This window comes from Babylonia areolata, chromosome 1 (genome assembly GCF_041734735.1).
Source record: "Babylonia areolata isolate BAREFJ2019XMU chromosome 1, ASM4173473v1, whole genome shotgun sequence".
Lineage (NCBI taxonomy): Eukaryota > Metazoa > Mollusca > Gastropoda > Neogastropoda > Buccinidae > Babylonia > Babylonia areolata.
Genome location: NC_134876.1, coordinates 95,878,950 through 95,902,125, shown reverse-complemented (window position 1 = coordinate 95,902,125; position 23,176 = coordinate 95,878,950). Strand labels below are relative to the sequence as shown.

Below are 23,176 nucleotides of genomic sequence, written 5' to 3'. Positions count from 1 at the left end.
TCAGCGGCACTTGTGCCCGCTGTTGTGGGGATGCGTGTCAGTGGCAGAGAGCGGGAGACGTGAGGAGCTTGGTGTGGGGCGCTCTGATTGGCTGCCTGTCTCCTGACCTTTCCTCACAGATCGGGGCTGATCCACACAACGAAAGATCGATGACTTTCTTGACAGGTGCCACAGATACCTGTCTCTGGCATCGCGGTGCTTCTGGCACGAATCATCTACTGTTCACTTTCTGGCGCATTTGATACCACTCGGTGGTACCGTGATAGTCAGCTGATGGTACTGTCATTAGTGAAATCTCATGCAGTGCTTCCAGAATGTGTGTTGTTGTCGATGTTTCTGGCAGTTCTTTAGTCTGGGTACGGGCGTCACACGCTGCCAGTGTGTGTTGTTGTCGATGTTTCTTGGAGCAATTAAGTCATACAATGCCACATGATTGCACACAAGGCATTAATATTCCATGGTGATTTACATATTTTGTATGACTTATGGATCATTTGTTGGTTTTATGTAGTTTTCTCTCTCTCTCTGTGCGTGCGTGTGTGTGTGTGTGAGCGAGTGAGCGTGTGTGTGTGTGTGTGTGTGCTTGCGTGTGTTTTTTTTTTATGTGTGTGTGTGTGTGCGTGCGTGCGTGCGCGCGCGTGTGTACCAGTGAGAGCAAGAGAGAGAGAGAGAGAGAGAGAGAGTAAATGAATATGAGTGTATGTGTATGTGTGTGTGAGAGTGAGTGAAACCAAATTCGTTTGTTCGCATTATATTCATTGACTTTTCATCGGCATTTAACACCATTCAGCCACATCTCATGGTACGAAAGCTACCTCCATGCAACATCAGTTCAAACCTTTATGGGTGAAGTTTTCTTGCGCAGAGAACTCAGTCAGTCTGTTTCGGACAAGCTCTGTCTTCTGTGAAGATAACTTCCAATGGCGCTCCTCAAGGTACAGTCCTGTCACCTGTTCTTTTTGCAGTGTACACAAATGACTGCACTGGCTCAGACACAACTTCTCTAATTAAGTACTCTGATGACAACCCTATATGATCTGTCAAATTCTGATGCCATTCGTTAAAAAAAAAAAAAAAAAAAAAAAATTCTGGTGTCAAGAATACTTAGATCTTAATATCCAGAAAACAAAAGAAATAATAATAATTGATTTCAGAAAAAAAAAAACCCACCTCGATCTCCAATCCCTGGACTGTTCATCAATGATAATATAACGGCTGAAAGAGTGCATGAATATAAACATCTAGGAACTATTCTTGATCATAAGCTGAATTTTACTCCGAATACAAATTTTATCCACAAAAAGTGCCAGTCTTGCATCTATTGTCTGCAGAAACTCCGAAACATCAGAGTTAATTAAAAAATACTCAAGGGTTTTATTGGTGCTTGGTCTGTGGGTCTCGCTGTGAAGAATGAGAATATGCTGAACAAGATTTTGAATGTGCGTAGTAAGGTTGTGGGATTGAGACAGGACAGTTTATGTGAATTGTACAATGTCCGAGTACAACAGAAAGCCACATGCATTTCAAGTGACAACAGCCATACGCTGGCAAATTATTATCAACTCTTACCTTCAGGCAAACGTTCTATGTTCCGAAACTAGAAACAAACAGAACCAAATGCAGCTTTATTCCAGCATCAATTCAGCTATTAAATACCAATCATTAATAATCAGACATATGACTAAAATGTATTCTAGAGTGTATGTGTATAGAATATTACATCTTAACTCAAGTATTTGTTGAATTGCATACTGTTATCATATGTCTATTTCAACTCTTAGTATACTATTTTATGCCTATCCTTTCACTGTGATGATTGTTGCATGTGGCTGGCTATGAATATTTATGTTGTTACTTTTTTTAGGGTTTCTGTCGTTGTTGCTGCTGTTGTCAACTGTGATTATTGATTGTATGGATGGTTTGCCCAAAGCTGACATCTATTTTATGTCTTTTATGTATAAATGCTGAATGACTAATTTTCCTGTATTATTTTTGTTTTACTCCACAAATGAATTTCTCTTGTTGAGATAATAAAGTATTCTGTATTCATGTGCTTATCAAAACCACATGTGAACAAACACGCCCATTCACACACATTTATTTCATCTTTAGTTTCATCACTGGCTGTATCATTATGACATAATGTTTTCAAAAAGAAAAGAAAAGAAAATCCAGCACTCTTCTTCTTCTTCTGTGTTCACTCGTATGCACACGAGTGGGCTTTTACATGTATGACCGTTTTTACCCCACCATGTAGGCAGCCATACTCGGGGGTGTGCATGCTGGGTATGTTCTTGTTTCCATAACCCACCGAACGCTGACATGGACTACAGGATCTTTAACGTGCGTATCTGATCTTCTGCTTGCATATACACACGAAGGGGGTTCAGGCACTAGCAGGTCTGCACATATGCGCCGTCACCGTGATTCAAACCCGGGACCCTTGGATTGAAAGTCCAACGCTTTAACCATTCGGCTATGGCGCCCGTCATCCAGCACTCAAAACACTTACAAAAAAGAGAAACGCACAAACCTTTTTAGTCCCGTACAAAACGTTTATTATTTTGATAGGAAAAAGACAACAAACAAACAAACACCCAAAACATTTATATATATACAGAGAGAGAGACAGACAGAGAGAGACAGACAGACAGACAGGCAGATGAGAACATTGTTCGACAGACACTCTCCTGGATAACAACAAGAAAAAAACAGGAAAAATAAAAACTTGTATTGCTTTTCTTAAAGACCCATGGTATCCAGGCATGTTGCTTCAACATCTATTGAAAACAAAACAGCTCAGAAATTTATCAACAATTCATAAATGAAACAAAAATAAATGCAGCAAGTCACAGTGATAAATCAGCCAAACCTTACAGCAGTCAATTCGCATTCACGAAAAAAATAAATACATGTTACATTAAATAAAGGCATCATAAATCCATTCAACACATGATTAAAAAAAACAAAAACAACAACTGTAGCATTGCTTCCAAAATGACATCACACAGTGCTCTTGCCACTGCACAACAAGTGAACTTTTGAAAGCATCCTTCACCTTTTGTCCAATGCAACATCCATTGAAAACATGTCAGCGATAGCATTTATCATGACAATATATGAACATCAAAATTAATGCATTATTCCTGCATGTTTTTTTGTTTTTTTTCAATGTATAAATCAGTAAGCAAATTTGAGTAGAAAAACAAATATAGACAGACAAATATCTAAATAAACAAATACATAAATGAATGACTAACTAAACAATGAACTATCCTAAAGAATTCAAAAGGAAGTATCATATTAGATCAGCAAAAATTTCATAAAGCACCAACAGACATAAAAAATGAGACGACTAACAAAACATGCAGCAGATGGTGGGGTGAGCAACACTTGCTGTAGTTAGGGCAGCACTGGATGATAGTGTCACTACACTGCAATAGTAGAATGTACTGTCACTACACTGCAATAGTAGAATGTACCGTCACTACACTGCAATAGTAGAATGTACTGTCACTATACTGCAGCAGTAGAACTCACTATCACTATACTGCAGCAGTAGAACTCACTGTCACTATACTGCAGCAGTATAACTTACTGTCACTGTCACTATACTGCAGCAGTAGAACTCACTGTCACTATACTGCAGCAGTAGAACTTACTGTCACTATACTGCAGCAGCAGAATTCACTGTCACTGTCACTATACTGCAGCAGTAGAACTTACTGTCACTATACTGCAGCAGCAGAACTTACTGTCACTATACTGCAGCAGTAGAACTTACTGTCACTATACTGCAGCAGCAGAACTTACTGTCACTGTCACTATACTGCAGCAGCAGAACTTACTGTCACTATACTGCAGCAGCAGAACTTACTGTCACTGTCACTATACTGCAGCAGCAGAACTTACTGTCACTGTCACTATACTGCAGCAGCAGAACTTACCGTCACTATACTGCAGCAATAGAACTTACTGTCACTGTCACTATACTGCAGCAGCAGAACTTACTGTCACTGTCACTATACTGCAGCAGCAGAACTTACTGTCACTGTCACTATACTGCAGCAGCAGAACTTACTGTCACTGTCACTATACTGCAGCAGCAGAACTTACTGTCACTGTCACTATACTACAGCAGCAGAACTTCTGTCACTATACTGCAGCAGCAGAACTTACTGTCACTATACTGCAGCAGCAGAACTTACTGTCACTGTCACTATACTGCAACAGTAGAACTTACTGTCACTATACTGCTGCAGCAGAACTTACTGTCACAATACTGCAGGAGCAGAACTTACTGTCACTATACTGCAGCAGTAGAATGTACTGTCACTGTCACTATACTGCAGCAGTAGAATGTACTGTCACTGTCACTATACTGCAGCAGCAGAACTTACTGCCACTATACTGCAGCAGTAGAATGTACTGTCACTATACTGCAGCAGTAGAATGTACTGTCACTGTCACTATACTGCAGCAGCAGAACTTACTGTCACTATACTGCAGCAGAAAAACTTACTGTCACTGTCACTATACTGCAGCAGCAGAACTTACTGTCACTATGCTGCAGCAGCAAAACTTACTGTCACTATACTGCAGCAGTAGAACTTACTGTCACTATACTGCAGCAGCAGAATTCACTGTCACTGTCACTATACTGCAGCAGCAAAACTTACTGTCACTATACTGCAGCAGCAGAATTCACTGTCACTGTCACTATACTGCAGCAGCAAAACTTACTGTCACTATACTGCAGCAGCAGAACTTACTGTCACTATACTGCAGCAGCAGAACTTACTGCCACTATACTGCAGCAGTAGAAAACATGATCATTGTCACTATCCATTGTGCAGCAATAGAATATGCTGTCAATATACTACAGCAGTATAACTTACAATGCTGCAAAAGCAGAAAATACTGTCACTATCACAATAACATGCACAAACAGGGTGAAATGAAGCAGAGAAAGAGACCTATTTCATGGATCAGAAACTGTACACACAGCTAGCGACAACAACAGCAGCGTGGACACCTCCTTTGCTCTGAACCCAAACAGCAGAGCACAGAAATAGAAATGGGTCACGACAAACAGAGACACAATTCAGGACTCCGGTTCTGCGTGCACAGCCATCAAACAGACACAGACGTCCGTCCAGATCTTGGCTCCAAGCCCAGAGAGCGGAGACCAGCCAGAGAAGCCTCCAAAGCTAGAGATCAGTGATGGGTGACACCTGGTCAGGGCCACACACAGTCCACAACAACACAGTGAAGTCTGTCAGCCCGTCCATGGAGTCACACCTTGGGGGTTGAGGTTTGGGGGGTGGGGGTGACAACGCACCTTGGGGGTTGAGGTGGGGGGTGGTGGGGGTGACAACACAGTGAAGTCTGTCAGCCTGTCCATGGAGTCACGTTGGGGGTTGAGGTGGTGGTGGTGGGTGGGGGTGGGTGGGTGTGACAACACAGTGAAGTCTGTCAGCCTGTCCATGGAGTCACACCTTGGGGGTTGAGGTGGGGGTGGGTGGGTGTGACAACGCACCTTGGGGGTTGAGGTGGGGGGGGGGGGGGATGGTGACAACACAGTGAAGTCTGTCAGCCTGTCCATGGAGTCACACCTTGGGGGTTGAGGTGGGTGGTGGTGGTGGTGACAATACAGTGAAGTCTGTCAGCCTGTCCATGGAGTCACCTTGGGGGTTGAGGTGTGTGTGTGTGTGTGGGGGGGGGTGACAACACAGTGAAGTCTGTCAGCCTGTCCATGGAGTCACACCTTGGGGGTTGAGGTGCGGGGGGGTGGGGGGGGGGGGGTGGTGACAACACAGTGAAGTCTGTCAGACTGTCCATGGAGTAACACCTTGGGGGTTGAGGTGCCGGGGGGGGTGGGGTTGGAGGGGGGGTGGAGGGTGACAACACACCTTGGAGGTTGGGGGGGGGGAGTAGGGGTGACAACACAGTGAAGTCTGTCAGACTGTCCATGAAGTCACACCTTGGGGGGCGGGGGGGCAGTGTGATGGTGGGAAAGGGGTCAGAGTTCATCCTTGACATCGTCCACTGTGGGGGGAGAGGCCAGGGGGGGAACCTCATTGTCAGTTGGGGTGGGGGTGGGGGCGGTGTCTCCTTTCTTCCTGTCCTCTGGGCCACCTGGATGCAGTCAGAAAAACAGACATCCTCATGTACTGCTGTACAGTCATACACAGACATCCTGTACAGTCATACACAGACATCCTGTCATACACAGACATCCTGTACAGTCATACACAGACATTCTGTACAGTCATACACAGACATCCTCTCATACAGACACCCTGTACAGTCATACACAGACATCCTGTCATACACAGACATCCTGTCATACACAGACATCCTGTACAGTCATACACAGACATCCTGTACAGTCATACACAGACATCCATCCTGTCATACACAGACATCCTGTACAGTCATACACAGACATCCTCATGTACTGCTGTACAGTCATACAAAATGGCATCAAAGAAGAATGTGCATGTACATATTAGCAGACACACCCACAGGGAAATATACAAGCATGTACCAGTACAACTGGGGAATGTCCCCCCCCCCCAACACCCCCCTCCCCCCCCACACACACATACACATGTTTGCACACACATACACGTTTACACACACACATACACACACACACACACACACACTCACACACATGACTACACACACACTGACATATTGACAGACAGTACTGTTCAGCAGAACATTTGCAATGGAACACAGCACATACTACATATGTCTGTGTGTGTCTGTTTTCTCTCTAACTGCCCCATCATCTGCACCATTTCAGTAACCTTCCTCCCACACCCCTTGTTCCCAGACCCCCACACAACCCACACACACAGCCACACCCCTCGTTCCCCCCAGACCCCACACACAGCCACACCCCTCGTTCCCCCCAGACCCCACACACAGCCACACCCCTCGTTCCCAGACCCCCACACACAGCCACACCCCTCGTTCCCAGACCCCCACACCCCTCGTTTCCAGACCCCCACACAGCCACACCCCTCGTTCCCAGACCCCCCACACAGCCACACCCCTCGTTCCCAGACCCCCACACACAGCCACACCCCTCATTCCCAGACCCCCACACAGCCACACCCCTCGTTCCCAGACCCCCACAAAGCCACACCCCTCTTTCCATGACCCCCACACACAGCCACACCCCTCGATCCCAGACCCCCCCACACAGCCACACCCCTCGTTCCCAGACCCCCACACAGCCACACCCCTCGTTCCCACACACAGCCACACCCCAGTTGGTCTGTCATGGTGTGAGCATCAGCAGTCTACAGGGAACCATCAAGGTTAGGTCGTCAGGAGGGTGTGTGTGCATTTGTGTGTTTATCTGCATCTGAATACAGCATCTGCTACATGAGTGAGTGAGTGAGTGTGTGTGTGTGTGTGTGTGCGCACGTGCGCGTTTCATGTCAAGTCAAGATTTTATTTCATGATGGTAAATTGAATAAGCAACAATTGCTTTTTTACATCAAGCCATCAATGAAAAAAAATGAAAAACAAAAAAAAACAAACAAAAAACAGGAGAGAGAGAGAGAGAGAGAGAGAGAGAGAGAGAGAGAGAGCATTTGTGTGTGTGTGTGTACGCGCGTGTGTGTGTGTGTGTGCGTGTGTGTGCGTGTGTATGTATGTGTGTTCCATATTTGCCCCCTCCCCCCCCCCCCCCCCCCACAAAAAACACACAAAAAACATGCACAAAAACAAAACGAAAAAAATAACGAAAAAACCCCACACCTTTTGATTTGTTGTCTTTGTCAGAGTCAGACTGTTCATACAGGCAGGCTGAAACATGAAACATTTCATTTATAACTTAAAAAATGCAGTGACTAATGTACATCAATGTCTAATGCTTCTGTCACCTACAAAGATACAAAAGTGATGTCAGTGTGCTAAAACTTTCTATTCATTAATTGGCAACATAAGAAAGTAAAACAAACAATAATCAATTAACTGTTAGCTGAGATCAGTTACTTGCTGGTAACAATGATTGATGAACTGAGGTACTTGTTGGTAACAATGATTAATTAATTTAGTAACCTGTTTGTAACACTGATTAATCAACTGACTTACTTGTTGGCAACAATGATCAATTAGCTGTTCGCTGAGATCGGTTACTTGCTGGTAACTATGATTAGTTAACTGCGTTACGTGTTGGTTACAATGATTAGTTAACTGAGTTACTTGCTGGAAACAATGATCAGTGAAGTGAGTTACTTGTTGGTAACAATGATCAATGAAGTGAGTTATGTGTTGGTAACAATGATCAATGAAGTGAGTTATTTGTTGGTAACAATGATCAGTGAAGTGAGTTACTGGTTGGTAACAATGATCAGTGAAGTGAGTTATTTGTTGGTAACAATGATCAGTGAAATGAGTCATTTGTTGGTAACAATGATTAATGAAGTGAGTTATTTGTTGGTAACAATGATCAGTGAAGTGAGTTATCTGTTGGTAACAATGATCAATGAAGTGAGCTGCTAGTTGGTAACAATGATCAATGAAGTGAGTTATTTGTTGGTAACAATGATCAGTGAAGTGAGTTACTTATTGGTAACAATGATCATTGAAGTGAGTTATTTGTTGGTAAAAATGATCAGTGAAGTGAGTTATTGGTTGGTAACAATGATCAGTGAAGTGAGTTATTGGTTGGTAACAATGATCAGTGAAGTGAGTTACTGGTTGGTAACAATGATCAGTGAAGTGAGTTATTTGTTGGTAAAAATGATCAATGAAGTGAGTTATTGGTTGGTAACAATGATCAGTGAAGTGAGTTATTTGTTGGTAACAATGATCAGTGAAGTGAGTTACTGGTTGGTAACAATGATCAGTGAAGTGAGTTACTGGTTGGTAACAATGATCAGTGAAGTGAGTTATTTGTTGGTAACAATGATCAGTGAAGTGAGTTATTTGTTGGTAACAATGATCAGTGAAGTGAGTTATTTGTTGGTAACAATGATCAGTGAAGTGAGTTATTTGTTGGTAACAATGATCAATGAAGTGAGTTATTTGTTGGTAACAATGATCAGTGAAGTGAGTTATTGGTTGGTAACAATGATCAGTGAAGTGAGTTATTTGTTGGTAAAAATGATCAGTGAAGTGAGTTATTGGTTGGTAACAATGATCAGTGAAGTGAGTTATTGGTTGGTAACAATGATCAATGAAGTGAGTTATTTGTTGGTAACAATGATCAGTGAAGTGAGTTATTGGTTGGTAACAATGATCAGTGAAGTGAGTTATTTGTAATGATCAGTGAAGTGAGTGAAGAAAGGACCAGGAAGGACAGCTGGTTCCTGTCACAACAGGCACAATAGCTGAATGGTTAAAGTGTTGGACTTTCAATCTGAGCATCCCAGGTTTGAATCTCAGTGACGGCGCCTTGGTGGGTAAAGGGTGGAGATTTTTCTGATCTCCCAGGTCAACATATGTGCAGACCTGCTAGTGTCTGAACCCCATTCATGTGTATACGCAAGCAGAAGATCAAACACACACATTAAAGATCCTGTAATCCATGTTACCATTCGGATGGAAACAAGAACATACCCAGCATGCACACCCCTGAAAATGGAGTATGGCTGCCTAAATGGTGGCGTAAATAAAGAAAAACAGTCATACAGGTCAGATATTACATGTCTGTCTAAGTGTGTATGTGAGTGTGCCTGAAATCTTATTGAATAACACAGGAAACAAATGATAAGCGCCCAGTGGCAGCCGTCAGTTGGCTCTACCCAGGTAGGCAGCCTGTTGTGCAAATGACCCTGTATTTGTAAAGCGCTTAGAGCTTGGTCTCTGACCGAGGATAGTATCCATATCAACCAATCAATCAAAACACAACACTAGGCCCTGAGCAACCATGACTGCTGAAGCCAAGTGACCACAGTGTGTTCCTTAAAACTGCACACTTCCTTCACCTCTTCCACAACTACTGTTCACTCAGTGCAATAGCTGTCACTGATGAGTGCTAAGTGTCACAGCAATAGCTGTCACTGATGAGTGCTAAGTGTCACAGCAATAGCTGTCAAGGATGTCACAGCAATAGCTAATAATAATAATAATGGATACTTATATAGCACACTATCCAGAAATCTGCTCTAGGTGCTTTACAAAAACACTTTTGTTAACATAACACATTACATCAATGTTACATACACACATCAAAATGTGACCACACACACACACACACACACACACACACAGTGCATACGTACATTTTAACATACATGTCTATCTAACAGTTATCCTCAAAACATACGCACACACAGGCAGGCAGACATCACTACCTACAGGAGTCCTACACAGGTGACATCACTACCTACAGGAGTCCTACACAGGTGACATCACTACCTACAGGAGTCCTACACAGGTGACATCACTACCTACACAGGTGACATCAGTACTCACAGGAATCCTACACAGATGACATCACTACCTACAGGAGTCCTACACAGGTGACATCACTACCTACACAGGTGACATCACCACCTACACAGGTGACATGGTGACATCACTACCTACACAGGTGACATCAGTATTTATACAGGTAACATCACTACCTACACAGGTGACATCAGTACTCACAGGAATCCTACACAGGTGACATCAGTACCTACACAGGTGACATCAGTACCCACAGGAATCCTACACAGGTGACATCAGTACCTACACAGGTGATATCAGTACTCACAGGAACCCTACACAGGTGACATCAGTACCTACACAGGTGACATCAGTACTCACAGGAATACTACACAGGTGACATCAGTACCTACACAGGTGACATCAGTACTCACAGGAACCCTACACAGGTGACATCAGTACCTACACAGGTGACATCAGTACTCACAGGAATACTGCACAGGTGACATCAGTACCTACACAGGTGACATCAGTACTCACAGGAACCCTACACTGGTGACATCACTACCTACACAGGTGACATCAGTACTCACAGGAGTCCTTTCCCTTCAGGACACGGTCCCGACACAGGTAGTCGAGGAGTGACTGTTGCTGGTCCCCCCAGTACCACTCCTCAATGTTCTCCTCTCTCTCCTCTACCAGGGTGAAGCACTGCACACATCATCATCATCATCATCACCACCATCATCATCACCCACATCATCATCACCATCATCACCACCACCATCATCATCACCCACATTATCATCACCATCATCATCATCACCATCATCATCATCATCACCACCACCATCATCATCATCATCATCACCACCATCATAATCATCACCATCATCATCATCATCACCACCATCAACGGGCGCAATAGCCGAATGGTTAAAGTGTTGGACTTTCAATCCCAGGTTCGAATCTCAGTAACGGCGCCTGGTGGGTAAGGAGTGGAGATTTTTCCGCTCTCCCAGGTCAACATATGTGCAGACCTACTTGTGCCTGAACCCCCTTCATGTGTATACGCAAGCAGAAGATCAAATACGCACGTTAAAGATCCTGTAATACATGTCAGCGTTCGGTGGGTTATGGAAACAAGAACATACCTAGCATGCACACCCCCGAAAACGGAGTATGGCTGCATGCATGTAAAAGCCGAACATGTGAGTGAACGTGGGAGTTGCAGCCCACGAACGAAGAAGAAGATCACCACATATCATCATCACCATTACCATCATCATCACCATCATCACCACCACCACCACCATCATCACCATTACCACCATCATCGCCATCATCATCATCCCCACCATCATCAGCAACATCATCATCATCATCACTACCACCATCATCATCACCATCATCATCACCACCACCATCATCATCACCATTACCATCATCATCACCACCACCATCATCATCATCACCATTACCATCATCATCACCATCATCACCACCATCATCAGCAACATCACCATCATCATCACCACCACCATCATCATCACCACCACCATTACCATCATCATCACCACCACCATCACCATCATCATCACCATTACCATCATCACCATTACCATCATCATCACCATTACCATCATCATCACCATCATCCCCACCATCAGCAACATCATCATCATCATCATCGCCATCAGCATCATCAGCATCACCATCATCATCATCATCATCACTACCATCATCATCATCGCCATAAGTGTCATCACCATCATCATCATCATCGTCACCATCAGTGTCATCACCATCATCATCATCACTACCATCATCATTATCACCATCAGTGTCATCACCATCATCATCATCACTACCATCATCATTATCACCATCAGTGTCATCACCATCATCATCATCATCATCGCCATCAGCGTCATCACCATCATCATCATCATCACCATCAGTGTCATAACCATCATCATCACAAACATCATCATCATCACCATCAGCGTCATCACCATCATCATCATTACCATCAGCATCATCATCATCACTACCATCATTATCATCACATTCAGTGTCATCACCATCATCATCATCACTACCATCACCATCATTATCATCAGCATCATCACTACCATCACCATCATCACTACCATCACCATCATCATCAAACACTTCACACATCTCACATCATATATACTGGTTGATATAAATCCCCCCCCACCCCCGACACACACAGAGGTATGTGTTTATCGGTTGATATAATACTGTCCCCTCACACACACAGAGGTATGTGTTTATTGGTTGATGTAAATAATGTTTCTTCAAACACCGAGATGTGTTTACTGGTCGATATAAATAATGTCCCCTCACACACAGATGTGTGTGTTTACTGGTTGATATAAATAATGTTCACTCACACACAGATGTATGTGTTTATTGGTTGATATAAATAATGTCCCCTCACACACAGATGTGTTTATTGATTGATATAAATAATGTCCCCTCACACACAGATGTATGTTTATTGGTTGATATAAATAATGTCCCCTCAAACACAGAGATGTGTTTATTGGTTGATATAAATAATGTCCCCTCACACACAGATGTATGTTTATTGGTTGATATAAATAATGTTCACTCACACACAGATGTATGTGTTTATTGGTTGATATAAATAATGTCCCCTCGCACACAGATGTGTTTATTGGTTGATATAAATAATGTCCCCTCACACACAGATGTATGTGTTTACTGGTTGATATAAATAATGTCCCCTCACAAACAGATGTGTGTGTTCATTGGCTGATATAAATAATGTCACCTCACACAGAGATGTGTTTACTGGTTGATATAAATAATGTCCCCTCACACACAGATGTATGTGTTTACTGGTTGATATAAATAATGTTCACTCACACACAGAGGTATGTGTTTACTGGTTGATATAAATAATGTCCCCTCACACACAGATGTGTGTGTTTACTGGTTGATATAAATAATGTCCACTCACACACAGATGTCCACTCACACACAGATGTATGTGTTTATTGGTTGATATAAATAATGTCCCCTGACACAGATGTGTGTGTTTATTGGTTGATATAAATAATGTCCCCTGACACAGATGTATGTGTTTATTGGTTGATATAAACAATGTCCACTGACACAGATGTATGTGTTTATTGGTTGATATAAACAATGTCCACTGACACACAGATTATGTGTTTATTGGTTGATATAAATAATGTCCCCTGACACATACATATGTTTGAAGACATATGGTTGATATAAAGTCCCCTACCACATAGATATGATTAAAGACATAATGTATGTATTGGTTCATATGAATAATGTCCCCTACCACATACAGATGTTTGTAGACATATATTTATTGGTTGATATAATGCCCCTCACACATGCAGGTGATTGAAGACTTGTACATACTGGTTGATATAAAGCCCCCCACCCGGTCCCCCAGCCTCCCCAACCACCTGCACCCCCCACCCGTGGCCCCTCCCCACCCACCCCCACTCCTATCCTCCAGGTGATTTTAGACACAATGTATTTATTGGCTGATATTTACACTGCGCTGCATGTTGGTGATTTCTGCAGATGGCTGATCCCACAATTCATAGGGAATTCCCAGCTCCACGTTCACCCCTTTGTTACTGAAAACACAAAGCAATAATGTATCAAAGACATGTGCAGTGATGTATCAAAGACATGTGCAGTGATGTATCAAAGACATGTGTAGTGATGTATCAAGACATGTGTAGTGAGATATGTGTAGTGATGTATCAAAGACATGTGCAGTGATGTATCAAACACATGTGTAGTGATGTATCAAGACATGTGCAGTGAGATATGTGTAGTGATGTATCAAAGACATGTGTAGTGGTGTATCAAAGACATGTGTAATGATGCAGTGATGTATCAGACATGTGTAGTGATGTATCAAAGACATGTGTAGTGATGTATCAAAGACATGTGCAGTGAGACATGTGTAGTGATGTATCAAAGACATGTGTAGTGATGTATCAAACACATGTGTAGTGGTGTATCAAACACATATGTAATGATGTATCAAACATGTGCAGTGAGACATGAGTAGTGATGTATCAAAGACATGTGTAGTGATGTATCAAAGACATGTGTAATGATGTAGTGATGTATCAGACATGTGTAGTGATGTATCAAAGACATGTGCAGTGAGACATGTTTAGTGATGTATCAAAGACATGTGTAGTGATGTATCAAAGACATGTGTAGTGATGTATCAAAGACATGTGTAGTGATGTATCAGACATGTGAAATGATGTACCAAAGACATGTGTAGTGATGTATTAAAGACATGTGTAGTGATGTATCAAAGACATGTGCAGTGATGTATCAAAGACATGTGTAGTGATGTATCAAAGACATGTGTAGTGATGTATCAAAGACATGTGCAGTGATGTATCAAAGACATGTGTAGTGATGTATTGAAGACAAGTGTAGTGATGTATCAAAGACATGTGTAGTGATGTATCAAAGACTTGTAATGATGTATTGAAGACACATGTAGTGATGTATTAAAGATGTGTAGTAATGTATTAAAGATGTGATGTATCAAACATTTGATATATCTCAGTGCGTCAAACTATCAGCTCTGTGCGTAGTACTTATGTGATCACCAACCCTTCAGTTATCACAGACAGGACATGAGCACATGTAACACTGTTGGGCCATGACTGAATGCACAGACTGTCTGTGTAGAACTGGGATCAAGATGGTGTCATTTGAATTTATTCACGTTCAGTTTTCCCACTTGAATATTACAATTTCAAAGCTGTTATGATTGTTTTCATCAAAGTTTTTTTGCTTGTTGTATTTTTATCACAGTTTTCATTATCATCCCTGATCACTAACCATCTTGAAATCAATCCAACAGGATCCATTTATTCACATATACCATGTGCTGTTTCAATTAGCAAAAAAAAAAAAAAAAAAAAAAAAAAAAAAAAGCAAACTATTCCACAAGTAAGAAGTTCACTACCAAACAAAAATCACACAAGACAAAAGATGATTCACTAACACAAGGCCATGAAGTGTTTTCATGGTTTCACTCTGTCCTTTGGCATAGCGAAGACTTTTCTTTCTCTCTGCATGCACATTGTACTCCAGGATTTTGTCACATACATGGGGCTCATTTAGAGCCTCGATCAGCCGCAGTTCTCTGAAACAAATCACACCACAAATCATGCACTGGGCTCCTGCAATGCCTTGACCAGCAGCCGTTCTCTAAAACACATCATACCACACAGAGTTCTCTAAAACATATCATACCACACATAGTTCTCTGAAACATATCACACCACACATAGCTCTGAAACATATACCACACATTGTTCTATCATACCACACATCGTTCTATCATACCACACATAGTTCTCTGAAACATATCATACCACACATAGTTCTCTGAAACATATCACACCACACATAGCTCTGAAACATATACCACACATTGTTCTATCATACCACACATCGTTCTATCATACCACACAGAGTTCTCTGAAACATATCATACCACACATAGGTCTCTGAAAAAACAAATCATACCACACATATAAAGTTTTCTTATATATATATATATGTGTGTGTGTGTGTGTGTGTGTGTGTGTGTGTACATATTATATATATATATATATATATATATATATATATCTATATATATATATATATAGATAGATAGATATATAGAGAGAGAGATGTATATGTATATATATATATATATATATATATATATACATATGTGTGTGTGTGTGTGTGTGTGTGTGTGTGTGTGTGTGTGTGTACATATTATATATATATATATATATATATATATATATATATATATAGAGAGAGAGAGAGAGAGAGAGAGAGAGAGAGAGAGAAAGATGTATATGTGTGTGTGTGTATGTATGTGTGTCAGGTCAGGTCATTAGATCTGCTACTGGTAACCTGTAATCCAGTACAACCTGTTCAGGGTCGGGTTGCCGACGACTAAACCGGCACTCCCACCGCTCCCTTCTGGGACTGGTGAGGCGGGTGGCTAGACACCCTTATGGAGATCCATAAAAGGGCGTCGGCTCAGGAGAGCCACCGACGGCCATCTAGCTCCACCGTGCTGTGTGCATGCCACAAGCAGTTGGCCCCCGGGGTGTGTCTACCCATGCATGCGAAGTCTGGATCCGGCAGAATCTGCGGAAGAAACCTATCGGTTCAACGGAGAGGAAGGCGGTTACAGCAACGCACTGTGGAGTGCAGAGAGCAAGATGAGACACCGAAAGGATATCTTGGTCATCCACTGCATCCGTGCTCATCCTCCAGTCGTCTCGACTTAGTCTTGCCACTGGAAATTGGTGGACCCGGACGAGAGAGTGAGGTCGACGTTGCGCAACTCCTCTTCACTTTAAACAAACTCATCGCGCAAGTCATCAGTCATCCTAAATGACCTTTCATCCTTCATCATTTCATCACCCCCAAGTCCTGTGGCGACAGGCGAGCGACGAAACGACAGGTGTGGGTACACTGGCAGTCGCAGCCGCAGACCTGCACGCAGGCGGCTCAGGCCATAGGGTCGTTCTTCGTCGACAGGAGCAGCGATGGAGCTCGGCAGCCGTCTGAGCGTCTGAGCAGCCCTCTTTAGGAATGCACTGCTCACCTCCCTGGCATGAGGAAGGGGCTAGAAAAGGTGCCCTAAAAATTGCCTGCTCCATATCACCCTGGCCAGCATACCGCGGCTGGCGGGGACCCTACATCAGCGGTCGAAACAAAGAGAAAGAAAAGAAAAAAACAAGGATCGTTCCTCTCACCATTGGTGCTTGGAACATAAGGACTCTCCTGGACAGAGATAACGCGGACAGACCCCAAAGGAGAACAGCACTAGTTGCATCCGAACTCGCCAGATACAATATCGACATCGCAGCCTTGAGTGAGACTCGGCTTGCAGGCGAAGGCGAGCTCTGTGAACGGGGATCTGGTTACACCTTCTTCTGGAGTGGACGAGGAAGCGAAGAGCGACGTGAGGCTGGTGTTGGTTTTGCAGTAAAAACAGCACTTGTCAGCAAGCTAGCTGGAATCCCAAAGGGAGTCAACGATAGGCTTATGACCATGAAACTCCCACTGGCATCTGGCCAGAAGCACCTCACCATTGTCAGTGCCTACGCCCCAACCATGACCAACCCGGATGAAGTGAAGGCGAAGTTCTACGAGGACCTTCACTCTGTCATTGCTGCCATCCCTAAAGCAGACAAGCTCATCATTCTTGGGGACTTCAATGCTAGAGTTGGCTCTGACTACATCTCCTGGGATGGAGTGATTGGAAGGCACGGTGTGGGCCACTGCAACCCAAATGGATTGCTTTTGCTTCAGACATGTGCAGAGCACGAACTGCTGATAACCAACACAGTTTTCTGCCTCCCTACCCGTAACAGGACGTCATGGATGCACCCTCGCTCAAAGCATTGGCATCTCATCGATTATGTCATCGTCAGGAAAAGGGATAGGCAAGATGTACGTGTAACAAAGACCATGTGCGGCGCCGAGTGTTGGACAGACCATCGCCTTGTAGTCTCGAAGCTGAATATTCGAATCCAGCCCAAGAGACGCCCCCAAGGCCAGAAGGCTCCAAAACGGCTCAACATCGCTAAGCTGAAAAACATCACCATCAAACAGTCCTTTGTGGAGCTGCTGGAAGATCGTCTGGAATCCGCCTCTCTGAACAACCAGAATGTGGAGTCTGACTGGAGGACCCTGCGTGAGCTGATCTATAGTACAGCTTCAGAGACCCTGGGACCCATGACCAGAAAGCACAAAGACTGGTTTGATGAAAACTGTGATGAAATCAAGCAGCTTCTGGATGAGAAACGCCGTCTGCATCAAGCCCACCTGAGCAACCCAAAGTCCACATCAAAAAAGGATGCGTACAATGCCATCCGCAGGACTGTTCAGCAAAAGTTACGCCAGATGCAGGATAAGTGGCTGAGTGACAAAGCTGATGAGATCCAGGGATATGCTGACAGGCACGATATGAAGAGGTTCTATGATGCCTTAAAAGAAGTCTACGGCCCCACATCCTCAGGATCATCCCCCCTCCTCAGTGCAGATGGGAATACCTTGATCACCGAGAAGGAGAACATTCTCGAACGATGGGCTGAGCACTTCAACAGTGTCTTAAATCGCCCTTCCTCCATAAATGATGAAGCCATAGACCGTCTCCCACAAGTCCCCACCAACGAAGCACTGGACGATCCGCCAACACTTCTTGAGACCCAGAAAGCAATCCGTCTGCTATCCAGTGGCAAAGCACCTGGCTCAGACTCAATACCAGCAGAGGTCTACAAGGATGGAGGCACTGTGCTGACTGAGAAGCTTCATCAGCTGTACTCACTCATGTGGAAAGAAGAGACGATCCCCCAGGATTTCAAAGATGCATCTATCATTCACTTGTACAAGCGAAAGGGGAACCGGCAAGCCTGTGATAACCATCGGGGCATTTCCTTGCTCTCCATTGCAGGCAAGATACTTGCCAGGATCCTACTAAACCGCCTCACAGCACACCTTGACCAAGGTCATTTGCCTGAGAGCCAATGTGGATTCCGGAAAGAGCGCGGAACCACCGACATGGTGTTTGCTGCAAGGCAGCTGCAAGAGAAATGTCAGGAGCAAAATGCTGATCTGTTCTCCACCTATGTCGACCTCACTAAGGCCTTTGACACCGTGAGTAGAGAGGGACTGTGGAAGATCATGGCCAAGTACGGATGCCCTCGGAAATTTATTTCCTTGGTCAGCCAATTCCATGAAGGCATGCAGGCTCGAGTCCAGGACAATGGCGAAACATCTGCTCCTTTTGCTGTCACAAATGGTGTCAAGCAAGGCTGCGTCCTGGCTCCAACGCTGTTCAGCCTCATGTTCTCTGCAATGCTTACTGATGCCTTCAGAGATGGCGATGTTGGAATCGGCCTAAAGTACCGAACAGATGGCAAGCTGTTTAACCTCAGAAGGCTTCAAGCAAAAACGAAGGTCATGACAGACATCATCAGAGACTTTTTGTTTGCTGATGACTGTGCCCTCAACGCTGGATCTGAAGCTGACATGCAACTCAGCGTCGACAAGTTTGCCACTGCCAGCAGAAACTTCGGCCTTACCATCAGCACGAGGAAAACTGAAGTTCTCCATCAGCCAGCCCCAGGGAAACCCTACGTTGAGCCCAACATCACAGTCAACGGTCAGAGACTCAGTGCGGTGGAGCGGTTCACATACCTTGGCAGCACACTGTCACGAAATGCGACCATCGACGATGAAGTGAATGTCAGGATTGCAAGAGCAAGTGCAACTTTTGGTAGACTTAATGCAAATGTCTGGAACAGAAGAGGCATTAGTCTTGAGACCAAGCTAAAGGTCTACAGAGCAGTAGTTCTCCCCACACTACTGTACGGCTGCGAAACTTGGACAGTGTACCAACGACATGCCAAGAAGCTGAACCACTTCCACACAACATGCCTCAGGAAGCTACTGAACATCAAGTGGCAAGACAGGACCCCAGACACAGAGGTGCTCGCAAAAGCCACCCTTCCCAGCATCTTCACCATCCTGATGCAGTCCCAGCTTCGCTGGGCTGGACACGTGGCGCGCATGCCAGACCATCGGCTGCCCAAAAGGCTCTTCTATGGCGAGCTGCAACAAGGGAAGAGATCACACGGAGGTCAGAAGAAGCGCTTCAGAGATACTCTGAAAGTCTCTCTGAAAGCATTTGATATCAACCCTGACTCCTGGGAGGAATCTGCAGTGGACCGTAACAAATGGCGCGCTGCTGTGCACAAAGGCGCCAGGTTGTGCGAGGCCAACAGGACTGCTGCAGCTGTTCAGAAGAGGCAGGCCAGAAAGTCACGGGCAAACAAGCTCCCTGACAATGATATGCCTGTCTTTGTCTGCCCCAGCTGTCAGCGAACATTTCGTGCGCAGATTGGACTATTCAGCCATCTGCGCACTCACAGATAGACTCATGAGCATCCTTCCCCCCACCCCACCACCACCCTCCCCCCCATCCCCCATCTGGATGACAACGATGGTCATCATCGATCTCGATGGACACACCACCACCATGTATGTGTGTGTGTGTGTACATATTATATATATATATATATATATATATATATATATATAGAGAGAGAGAGAGAGAGAGAGAGAGAGAGATGTACATATGATAGATAGACAGACAGATAGATTGATAGATAGATTGATAGATAGATGTGTGTGTGTGTGTGTTTATCAAATCATATCTGTAACACACACTTTTGTAAAATCTGTGGAAATGTCTGTGTCTGAATGTCTGTGCTTGTGTGCACATAACTCAAACTCCATCTTTGTCATATGTGTGGCTGTGCATATATATATATGTGTGTGCGTGCGTGCATATGTGTTTGTGTGTGTGTGTGTGTGTGTGTGTGTGTGTGTGTGTGTGCGTGTGTGTGTGTAATACAGGTGCATTGTGTTCATTTACAATAAACATATTGATCAATCAAGTATGCAAATTAAAGAAATAACAACACTACTTACGATTTCTTATACTCCTTCCTCTTTTTCTGTTTAATATCCAGGCCATGGCCAGTTTCAATGTAGCCTCCAATCTTCCCTGTCTCCTCCAGACGCCCCTCAAGCTCCACTGCCAGGTATTTACACACTGGACACACACACACACACACACACACACACACACACACACATGTGCACACAAGCAGGCATAAACTGGTAAATTATTGAATTTTCAATTATTCTCCCATAAATTCATACCCCACTGTTTGTTTATATCTTTAGAATGGAAAGACCAATCATTAAAGAAATATATATGGATTCCTGATATAGCCATTCCAGTGGCATTATCAATTTCCTTCCTTCTTCTAATTTAATAAAGGGGAAAAAAAAGAAGAAAAAAAAAGAGGGTAAATTGTGGTAAATTGTGAGTTAAATGAAAAGGGCCAATTCAAAGACACACTGCTTGCGCTGAGTGTCACTGGATGTTCGTATTTTACGATGAACAATTACACTGGCATTTAGGCTCAGTTCTGATGAAAACACAAGATTTGACAGCGTGTCCAGACAAGTTTGTCCGTTGTGCAAAAAGGAAGTTGGGAAGATGGGGATTTCCCGCTGCTCTTTATTGGATCGGAAGCGAAACCTAAAACTTTTCCGTCGAGATCAAACCAAGGTTATTTCGCCACTTTTACACAAATCATAAGACCTAATCATACGCTTGTAAATTGTTTGTACACAGTCTTGCGATAGTTACTGACTGTGACAACAGTTTGATATGAAACATCAGCCAGGATTATATTAAATCCAAAAAAGAACGATCAAGGATTCAGTCAGTGTGTGACTACCTTCACAAGGACTGGGGTCTCGGATGCCGGTTGGAGCTTCGTCTTCCTCTTCTTCTTCCCCTTTGGAGTCTTTCCCCAGTGCCAGCCGATGAAAAAGAAGGCAAAGAGCAATGTGCACAAAAACAGACCGCATGTTTTCGATATCCAAAACTGCTCTAAAAGTCAGCCCGTTGTGTGCAGTCCCAGTTTCTGGGAAGAAAAGGAAGTTGACATGTGCGCTAAGGAAAATGTTGTGGTAATATTTGATTGGATGAAAGCTTTGACCTTTTCCTTTTTTTTATCTCCTCAAATTTGCATGAACTGAGGAAGGGAGACAATGCTGTTGTTTCGCAGAACTGTGCAGTTGTTACCAAAGTAACACCACAATGACGACGAACAAATCATTATTGAAAAAGATTTAAAAAAAAGAAATACAATGCTTATAAAAGATTTTTTAACCACTAATAAGATGGTACAGATTATCAGCTTTACAATGCACTGCGCAATCAGTGTACAAAGAAGATACGGAAAGTTAAACGGGAACACGAAAAGAAAACAGCTCAAAATTGTAAAAGCAAGTGTTTTTGGAAATACGATAGAGGAAAATTGAAAATGACCAGACATCAGCCCCCTGGAGAGAGAAGGAGAAGACCGACAAGGAAAGCAGATGTCCTTATCAATTTTTCTAGTGTTTTCACAAGGGAAGGCAGATAATGTTCCCCATTTAGAACCTGCCTCAAGATCAGATGGTACTCGATGTTGGAGTTTAACGACCAATTGGCGTCTACACCCTTAAGGTCAAGTTTTTTTGGTTGGAGTTGTTTTTAGATGGTTCTACATTAAATGATATTATTATAACTCCAAAAGCAGTTGAAAATGGGTTTAAGAATCTTAACCCAAAATAAGTCAGGTGGACTTGATAGTATTTCACCAAGAGTTTGAAAGAAGCCATAAAGAATTATCAGTTCCATTATCTCTTTTATTTAATAAATCATTAGATAAAGGCAGGTTACTCCAAATCGGAAAAAAAGCAAATGTAACTGCCATATATATATATATATATATATATATAAAGGGAAATAAATCTTCAGCAAGAAATTACAAACCAGTTAGCCTTACATGTATTCTATGCAAAGTTTTAGAGTCATTTATTAATAATAATAATAATAATAATGGATACTTATATAGCACACTATCCAGAAATCTGCTCTAGGTGCTTTACAAAAACGCTTTTGTTAACATAATACATCATATTTATGTTACATACACACACCAAAATGTCAAAATGTGACTACACACACACACACACACACACACACACACACACACACACACACACACACACACACACACACACGCTGCATACATACATTTTAACATACATGTGTATC

At 43.3% G+C, this 23,176-nt stretch overlaps 1 protein-coding gene across 1 annotated transcript; it reads right to left on the bottom strand.

Moving 5' to 3' along the window:
• Positions 1-5,951: 5,951 nt before the first annotated feature.
• Positions 5,952-22,029, bottom strand: LOC143294339 (protein canopy 4-like). Its single transcript, XM_076605793.1, has 7 exons — positions 21,807-22,029; positions 20,986-21,109; positions 15,476-15,616; positions 13,985-14,069; positions 10,992-11,109; positions 7,780-7,827; positions 5,952-6,138 (listed from the first exon to the last, which is right to left on the bottom strand). The coding sequence occupies exons 1-7, from the start codon at positions 21,937-21,939 to the stop codon at positions 6,023-6,025; spliced, it is 765 nt and encodes a 254-aa protein (XP_076461908.1). The 5' UTR covers positions 21,940-22,029; the 3' UTR covers positions 5,952-6,022.
• Between the last annotated feature and the right edge of the window lie 1,147 nt (positions 22,030-23,176).

Coding starts and splice junctions, on each gene's coding strand:
- LOC143294339 (XM_076605793.1), bottom strand. CDS start 21,939: ATGCGGTCTGTTTTTGTGCACATTGCTCTTTGCCTTCTTTTTCATCGG. Junction 11,110..13,984: donor TCACCAACATGCAGCGCAGT/GTAAATATCAGC, acceptor TGATGTGTGCAG/TGCTTCACCCTGGTAGAGGA. Junction 7,828..10,991: donor CCTGAAGGGAAAGGACTCCT/GTGAGTACTGAT, acceptor TTCATGTTTCAG/CCTGCCTGTATGAACAGTCT.